General features: G+C 41.5%; 1 protein-coding gene across 1 annotated transcript in view; it reads left to right on the forward strand.

Annotated features, from left to right (window-relative positions):
- The first annotated feature begins 3,359 nt into the window (after nucleotides 1-3,359).
- The window catches only part of CFAP221 (cilia and flagella associated protein 221), a 79,691-nt gene continuing 73,449 nt past the window's right edge, over nucleotides 3,360-9,601 (forward strand). Inside the window, exons 1-2 of the mRNA XM_004674718.2 lie at nucleotides 3,360-3,501; nucleotides 5,972-6,072. Coding sequence (XP_004674775.1) covers nucleotides 3,363-3,501; nucleotides 5,972-6,072 — 240 coding nt within the window. The 5' untranslated portion in view covers nucleotides 3,360-3,362. The remainder of the gene's footprint in view (nucleotides 3,502-5,971; nucleotides 6,073-9,601) is intronic.

The following is a 9,601-nucleotide window of genomic DNA, read 5'->3' on the forward strand; positions in this document are numbered from 1 at the left end:
TCTTTACTCTCCAAGTAAGAATGAAGTTACCTTCTTTCTGTCCTTGATACTCTGGGTCTTAAAACACAGGACATTTTTACCTATTCTGCTCCATTATTCTTTAGAATCTTCAATCATGTAACTTCTCCATATATTATTAAATGCATTGTTTTTCCTTTGCTAACCTTGTGACACAGTTCTGATTGCTCATTCAGCCTGAGAAGAACCCAGCTGGGTAGGGAATAATTTGTTTTGCCTCTCAACAAGATATAACATCCTCAGTGCTAGTCTTGAAAGATGGAGACAGTTTTATTTTTTTAATTTTTATTTTTTTTTAAAGATTTATTTATTTGTGCATACAGAACTGGCCAGACTCAGGAGTGGTGAAAGACTTCACCAGAGACAGAGTGGGGAGAAGAACAGGCAGGTCGACGAAGTACACTGCTGAGGGGAGCAGCGGGCTGGTCAGGAGAGGTCTGCCACACCATGTGGTCACCTCCAGGGCAGGTGGGAATCGAACTCATGCGGAAGTGGTTTCAGCTTCTTAGTGCAGTGCTTTAACCTGCTGCACCACCAGGGAGGGCCGAAAGATGGAGACAGTTTTAAACAGTAATGACGACAGTACTAGGTGAGGGAAGAGAAGTTAGGGGTTGGAGATTGGGAGGATGAGGGAAAAAATTAACATTTCCAGGGGGTTTGGGTGGAAATCAAGTTCCACACAACACAGGTGATATAAATGTAAGAGAGGCAATAACCTCATTGGATCCCTACTATAATCGCTTATCAGCATAAAGTCATAAGTAACATCAAGCAAGTGTCAAGTCATATAAGGAGGGAGCAAGACAAGGACATGTCCTGAGAACAAAGAAGGCTGAGTGATAAGTGTGAAGAATAAAATCTGTAGGTGAGCAGGATGGAGTCTGGAGTGATGGGAACAGGCTAGCTTCCTGGTTTATAATCTCTAACTATCAGTATCAAGGACAGAAACTGTTTCTTCAGTGAGTAACTTACAACAAGAAGAAAAAAAAAATGTGGAGGGAGATTCTATTGATTAAGAGAGACCTAAGGATACATCAACAAGAAGAAAAAAAATGTGGAGGGAGATTCTACTGATTGAGACCTAAGGATACATCAATATATGAATTTTAGTTGAATTCTGATTCAAACTGGCAAATTCTACAAATTATGGTAATTAGGAGACAGATGAATATTGGATACTTTGAATATAAGACTGTCATTTTCTAACAGTACTGGTACTGTAGCTATGCTGAAAAGAGTCTTTATCGCTTTAAGATATATTCTGAAACGTTTAAGGGTGAAGTAAAGTTTGGGATTCTCTTCAAAATAATACAAAGAGAAGGAGAATGAAAAGGTAAAAAATAAAACAAAAAGCGACTGCCCATGATTTCACAGTTGTTACAAGTAATGTTTAAGAGTCATCATACTATTCTTTCTACCTTTGTATGAGTTTGAAATTTACCATAGTAAAAATTGCAAAATGAAGTGTATTTTTGTGGGGAAGCTCCGCCCACAGCCCGGGAAGCCCCTCCCCCTGGGCCCTCGCTCTCAGCTCTCCCGCGGGTTTCCAGTTCGTCCGGCTCCCGACTTTTTTACTTCCTCTGGGGAAGTCACTGGTCTTGCATCTCACAAGTCGCCTTCCCTGTTCTTCTCCAGACCCCTTACACCGTTTCGAGTTCCTAGAAGTCGCCTTCCGGACCCTGAGCGGTGGCCACCCGGCTGCCCCCACCCCACGTCCCCGGGGAGTGGTGGCGTCTGGCTGTGGCCCCTGGGGGAAGCGTCGGTGTCGGCATGGCGACGCCGGGCGCGGGCGCGGGAGCGGGCGCTGGCGGAGTCCCGCTCCGGAACCACCTCCAGAGGGAGCGGCCTGGGACCTGAGACCCGAGGTGGGCCCCTTACCGCCGTCGAGCCACCCCGGCAGTCTGAACCCCGTGCAGCCCAGTCCCCAAGTCAGCCTGAACCGGGTCGCAAGAGAGGTCGGGCCTTAAGGGTTAAGTGAGAATGTTTGGGGAGCTCCTACTTAAAATGGGTGTGGAGGACAGCCCCCCCATCATCCCCCCCCCGCCCCCCCAGGGTGAGAACAGGCGTCGTTTGGGACGAACTGCCCTTAGAGCAGGAGAGGAAGGACCCAGGTTGTGCTGTGTAAGAAAGGGAGCCCGTGTGCGGGTAAGAATGTCTTGGCTTTTATATATGTCTCTAGGGCAGGAGGGGAATTTGAGGCTCCCCTAGAAGGAACAGGAAAAGGGCCTGAGGAATGTCTCCAGTGCTAGTGTGAGGGATAGGAAGTGAGAGGGGAAAGGAGAAACTCCTTTCAGAGGGTTATAAAGACCCTTCAGTATGGTCACACTATTTTGCTTGATGTTGACCTCTGATTCCCTGGGAGAATCTAAAGCCCTCTCCAAAAAACAAATGAACAAAACACATAAAGATCCCCCCACCCCCACCCCACCACCACCAGCAGCAGCCTATACAAAGGGCCCAAGTTTAGAGACTTAGCTTTGGAAGATGTAAAAATATATGGGTTTTGTCAAATGCCATTACAAGTCTGTTCTGGGAAGCCCTGAAATTGATACTGGGTTGTGATGTGTATTTGCCATTACAAGACAGTAGCTTATCAATGCCAATTAAGTAACAGAGACAGTGAGTGGTGAAGAATATTAAAGGTATGAACTTAGGAAGAAGGGGAATGTAAAATGAATGTTAAGGGAAGGCAACTATCCTGAAGGTTAGGACCTGAAGTGGGACCCTAGTTCCCAGGACAGAACTCTTAAGAAAGCCCCCATGATGGTGGAGAAGGTTTATGATTTCTGCAGCTACTCATGGATCCTGACTCAGGGAGAAACGTGGCTTATAAACGCTGTGTCTAGTAAATGGGATTGCAGATGATAAAGGGCTTCATAGTCACATACTATACCTAACAACCAGATTTAGAGAAGCCTCAGAGGAGACCTGTTGAATTGTTTATTTCAACGCTTTCCAAACTTACTCAACTGTGAATGTCTTTATTTTTCCCCTTCTTATGCCTCTACTAAGGGCTTGTTGGGATTACATTTTGGAAAAATCCCTGAGGGGGGTTAAGGCCCAAGGAAGGGTGTTAAGCAATGACACGATACTAGGTTGTGATTTGTGATTGCAAGGAGATTAATGGGACAGCCGTGTGTGGGAATGGGGGGGCCAGGGAGAGACTAGAGACAGAGAGCCTGAACCATAGTAAACTAAGCTGGTTTACTGGACAGGAGGTACATTTGTCAAGAACTGAGAAAAAAAATATGTGTGTGGTTTCTCATGGATGATTACATTGCTACTGTTTTCTTCTCAGGAAATGACCTTTGGCACTAAATGAAGACTCCATTTTTCATGATAAAATGGCAGCAGTGAAAACCCCCAGCAGAGAACTAAAAAATGCTGAAGAACCATTTAATGATGTATCACCCCTCCTTTTGAAAAGCCTTGTGGAGGAGCCCAAGAAAAGAAAAGAAGTACCTAATCACCTCCTAGAATCAAGTACGTGGTTAATTATATAGATTTGCTTTCCAGAGCATCCAAAGTTTAGAAAGTACAATGGAATTTTTGGTGTTGACTTACCTATGTTGTTTTACAGACTACAGTCATTATCATTATTTTTTTTTTAAAGATTTATTTATTTGTGCATACAGAACTGGGGTACAGGCCAGAGATGTGGAGGGTGAGAGGATTCACCAGAGACAGAGCGGGGTACAGAACAGGCAGATCAACAAAGTACACTGCTGAGGGGAGCAGCGGGCGGGCCAGGAGAGGTCTGCCACACCATGTGGTCACCTCCGGGGCAGGCGGGAATCGAACTCATGTGGAAGCGGCTTTAGCTTCTCAGTGCTGTGCTTTAACCCGCTGCGCCACCAGGGAGGGCCCCATCATTATTTTTTTTAAAAGATTTATTTATTTGTGCATACAGAACTGGGGTACAGGCCAGAGACTCAGGGGCAGCAAGTTGGTTCACCAGAGACAGAGTGGGGAGCAGAACAGGCACCAAGGAGGGCCACAGTCATTATCATTATTAAGAAAAGTAGTTCTGTTTGATGCCTTTCACTTAACTGTTGGATGCTTGGTGTAAATCAGTCACCAAGTTCAGTTGCTTCCACTACCTCAAATGTGTTTCAGAGGCTCTGTCCCCAGTACCTTGTTCCTCATCCTTAGCAGGTCGCAGGGATGACTGTAGTGCTCTCTTCTCTGGTCACACTGTCCCCCAACCCCCTCCCTTCCCAGTCAGTTTCTAGAACCCTGGCGACTTCTACCCTGCACTGCTCCAATATTCACAACTGTTCCCATCACATACAAATCAAAGTCCCAGTTCCTTCACCTGGCATCTGCCCCCTTTGCTGTTGCTATCTCCCTGCTCACTCAGCACCACCCAGTGCTGTGCTCCCCTCATCCCTGTTCCAGCCATGTTGCCTCTGCAACATGGTGGTCCCTTTAGGACCACATGCATTTTACACCTTCTTGCCTTTACCGTGCACATCCCTTATGCTGAAAAGCCTGGCAAATCTATGTCCAAGCCTCACTACTTTGCCTATGTTAGCTTATTTAATCTGTAACAGGATGAGATGTGTCCTATTGCCACTTACTGTTGGAGAGGCTGAGACTCAGAGTGGATACCCCAAGGTCTCCAGCTAAGTGCAGTATTGGTTCTCAGCTCTTTGTATCTACTCAGTTGCTTCCCACTCATCCAAAGCCCTTCTCATATGCCAGACACATGCTGTGATGTGGCTTTTTTTGTCCTGATAGAACTTACTGAGTGCAAATTTATTTATTGGATTGTTTCTGGGTTGAACAGAAAAATGCCCCTTTTGGTAGCCCTGAAACAAAACAAAGTCTTTCAAAATTACCAAATAATGTTCATTTTAATACTTACAAATGCTAAATAGCCTGTAGAGATCATCGGTCTTCCTGAAACACCATCCTTGTCCCATCCAGCCCTTCAGTTTGACTCAAAGCTGCTGACAGTGACAACTTACCAGTCACTGGAATTGCTGCGGAGCCAAATGCTTGCCACCCACTTCAGAAATGGACTGGAACCCCAGTGCACTGAGGAATAGTAGAGGGTATTTGTGGCTCACAGGATTTGGTTATAACTAAGAGTGAAAGGTCATCATTTGTAAGAAATTGAACAGTGCATTCACCTTGAGGAAGACAGCTCAGTGGTTGGAATTAGACAGATTCAGGATTAATTTTTGACTGCCATCATTGGGCAAATTGATCTCAGTTGTATGAAGTCTCAGTTGTCCCATCTGCAAAATGAGAATACCTACTCATAGTCTTACAAACGAATGTCTCCACATAAAGCCTTGATGTCAGGGAGTGGGTTCTAAGTGCCACCTCTCAGCTTCTTTAGAAATGAAGAACTGGGCAACGTTTTATAGCTCTAGACAACTTGTATGGCTGTTTAAAACTGTTCTCAAGCCTAAAAAAATGTTCACATTATAATACTTATTTAAGACTTTACTGTCTAGAGAATAATTATTCAGAGCTTTAAGATTTAAGCTCTATCACATTTTAGTTCTATCCAGTAGAAAATAATAACAGCCAAATACATTGTAATAAAGTTAGCCACTTGGTGTTAGGATTCCTCATCGTTATGACAGAATAAGTAATGGCAGTGCTATTCAGAGCAAAAATAGTGCAGGCTCTTTAACGAGCTCTGGTTTTATTATGAAGACTTTTGCAAAATTTGAGGGAAAAATTATTTTAAGAGGTAATAACAATACATGTGGATTTGTTTTGTGAGGATAATATCTCCCGGGTGATGTGTAAAGATAAAGGATCAGTACAGTTCCTTTGGAATATATTAATCTTGTTGACAGCTCTGTCCTCTGTCTGAAACTTTCATGGGCTTAAAATATCCTAAATTAAGAAAGCCCATGCCAATAGGATCTTCTTGCATGTAATATTTTTGTTGACATCTCATCTCATAATGTACCTATCTACATTGTTTTTATAGAGGTTTATGCAAAACTGAAGAAAAATAAGGTCATAGAGGCAAAACCTGGCATATTGCATTTTGGAGGTTATGAAATAGAAAAACAACATCAACAGATTCTGGTAGGTGCTTTTTAAGTGGGCTAATTAATCACAATAATGAAATGACATAAATGTTCTGCATTTATATTACTCGTTCTTCTAAAAAGCAGCATTCTCAGCAGAAGTACAGTTGCAGATTGAACCAGAAAGGAAGGTCTAGACTGAGAAATTTTCAAGGTGCCTTTGTGTCCCTTTCTACTCCCCACCCTTACCCTGGCCAAAGGCTCTGCCCAGCACCCTTCCCAAACAGGTATCCTTACTCAGTGTCTCTTAGGTGCCAGCAACTGCGATTTGTCTTACAGGTTTCACAATAGTGCTTATCCCAGCTCTGTGGAAATTGTAACATTACTCTCAGTCTATGAATGAAGAAACCAAGATTCCAGAATGTTATAGTGTAGCTCAAGAGCATAGAGCTACTAAGTGATGGAGCCAGACCTTGGCTCTTCAACTGTCCTTCTCCAAATCAGTGCATGCTTGCCCCAGGCCTAGACCACCAGGGAATGGTAGGTGCCTTTTCTAGGACATTCCAGCAAGGGTTTTGTTTCGCCTGCTCAGGTACATACCTAAACTGGTCATTTTGGTCAAGAGAATTCTGGCCAGGTCTGGCTGCTGGGGTTGACTCCATTGAACTGTCTCCAGAAGAGACAAGAGGCTGAACTGCAAAGTGGCCGACACTGATGGTAACAGCAGCCCACTGCAGAGCCACTTCGAGGTTCAGTCCTTCTGGGTCCCTGTGAGTGACCTGATGTTCTTAATAGGCTCTGCCCTGGATCCCTAGAGCATTCTTAACTCCCATGCTAAAGGGGACATGAACAGTTTTTAATAGGAGGAAATATACCATAATTGCATAGTTATTTTCCAAAAACAATTTCTAAAAGGATTTCTAAGTTTTTGATAAATTTATATTGAGGTTACACTGATTTGTAACATTATATAAATTTCAGGTGTAAATTTCAGCATTATAATTCTACATCTGTAAACACTATAGTTTGATTATCATCTAAAGTCTGGTTTCCATCCCTCACTGTGCACTTGACCCCTTTCATCCATTTCACTCTCCTCACCCCAATAATCTCCAATCTGATTTCTATATCTAAGAAATTAGATTTTTTGTTTAGTTTGGGTGTTATTTTTTTTAAGTTATTTGCTTTATTTATATCTCACAGATTAATGAAAGTATTTTGTCATTCTTAGCATTATTTCACTTAGGAAATACCCTTAGGTCCATCCTTTTATACAAATACCCAGAAGACATCTCTTTTTATATCTGAGCAGTATGCCATTATGTATATATACCACGTTCTCTTCATCCAATCATTTGCTTTTGGACATTTACGTTGCTTTATTTTATTATTGTTGTAAATAATGCTGCAATGAGTATAGGGAGGCATATATGAATTTGTACTAGTATTTTCTCCGTTTTTGTAAAGTTATCCATTGGAGTATAGCTGAATCATATGGTATTTCTATTCTTAGAATTTTTTTAGAACTCTCCATTCTGCTTTCCATAGTAGTTACACCATTTTACATCCCCAGCAACAGTGTCTGAGAGTTCCCTTTTCCCCACATTCTCACCAACACTTATTTCTTTTCTTTTGATAATAGTCATTCTCACAGATTGCGATATCACTGTGATTTTTAATTCGCTGTTCCCTGATGATAAGTGATGAAAACACCTTTTCATGTGCCAGTTGGCCATTTCTGTCTTTTTTTGAGAACTGTCTATTCAGGGCTTCTTCCCATTTTTTTGATTGGGCTGCTTGCTGGTTTTGTTTGTTTGTTTTTTCTGAGTTGTATGATTTGTTTACATATTTTGGATGTATACTTGGATAACCCTTGATACATGTATGATTTGCAAATGTTTTCTCTCTTTCTGTAGTTACCTTTTTGTTTTGGTAGTGCTTCCTTTCCCTGGGCAGAATTTTATATTTTGATGTCATCTCACTTGTTTTTGTTTCTCTTTTATGGGATTTCCATAAAAAACCTTTTTAAAGCCTTCCTGCCTCTGTCTTCTTCTATTTGTTTTATGGTTTCAGGAACCTGAGCTTTAAAGCAGCTCTATAACCTCTGTGAATTCACCAGGACCCCATAAAACCACACTGAGTGGAACATCTCAGAACTACTCCAACAGTGCGCTAGATCTGGGCCAAACTGACCTGAGCACAGAGTGGGACTGAGGTGGACTCACATCTCATGGGCTCCCTGAGGTGCTGGCCCTAGCCAGCATCTACTTTTAGATGTAGTGCATTCTTTGAAGACATCTATCATCTAAATCATTTCAGAGAAAGACAAATAACATATGGGATCACTTTCATGCAGAATATCAGCAAGCAAACAAGAGCAATCTCATGGATACAAAGAACAGATTGGTGGTTGCGAGAGGCAGGGTGGGAAGTGGGCAAAATGGGTGAAGGGGTTTAAAAAGTACCAAGGGTCAACTATAAAGTATGTCACAGGGACGTCATATGCAATATGGATTATAGTTAATAACACTATATTGTATTATTTGAAAGTTGCTATGAGATTACATCTTCAAAGTTTGTATCACAAGAAAACTTTTGTGACTATGGTAGCAGATGTTATCTGGACTAATTTTGGTGATCATTTCACAGTATATTCAAATATCAAGTTATTATGTTCTACACCTGAAACTAATGTAATACTACCTGTCTACTTTATTAAAATATTTTAAAATATTTAAACTATCATGTTGGGCAGCTCAGAGGAGAATACCTGGGGAAAACGACAACAGAAAGACTGTCTGGAAGTAAAGTGAGCTTTCTGTCAGGTAGTCCCCAGTAAACAGGGCAAGCAGCTTCCACAACTTCTTATGCACTGAAGTGGCTAAAGACAGACTAGATCAGAAGTGATCTATATTATTATATTTTGGTGTCAAAATATAATAATATCAGGAAAAAGGTATTGAAACTGATTAGGAGTTTCTCCCATCAACCTATGGAAATTAATTTTTTACAACATAGCATCAAAAATCAAGATTAATGATTCATTTTAGAGTTTAATTTTCTTAGTATTAGATTTCCTAGCTAGGTCATGAGAGGATACATCTAAAATAATCATGCTTTTTATTTTTTATACTAGTTAATTTACTCTCCTCTTTACTCCAACTCTAGACAACCACTAACCTACTTTATGTTGGCCTATTCTGGATATTGCATAAATTCTGGGTTTTTATAATACGTGGTCTTTTATAACTAGCTCCTTTCATTTAACATTAATGCTTTCAAGGATCAGTCAGCTTTCAGCATGTACCAGGACTTCATTCCTTTTTATGGTTGAGTAATATTCCATTATATGGATATAGCACAGTTTAGTCTATTTAGCTTATTGGGTGATGGACCTTTGGGCTTTCATTTTGGGGCTATTTCTCATAGCGCTATTATGAATATTAATATGTGTATTTCTCTGTGGATTGTTTTTAAAAAGATTTATTTATTTGTGCATACAGAACTGGGGTGCAGGCCAGAGGCTCAGGGGCAGTGAGAGGCTTCACCAGAGACAGAGTGGGGAACAGAACAGGCAGATTGACGAA

Source organism: Condylura cristata, unplaced genomic scaffold (genome assembly GCF_000260355.1).
Source record: "Condylura cristata isolate star-nosed mole 26May11 unplaced genomic scaffold, ConCri1.0 scaffold00002, whole genome shotgun sequence".
NCBI classification, from domain to species: domain Eukaryota; kingdom Metazoa; phylum Chordata; class Mammalia; order Eulipotyphla; family Talpidae; genus Condylura; species Condylura cristata.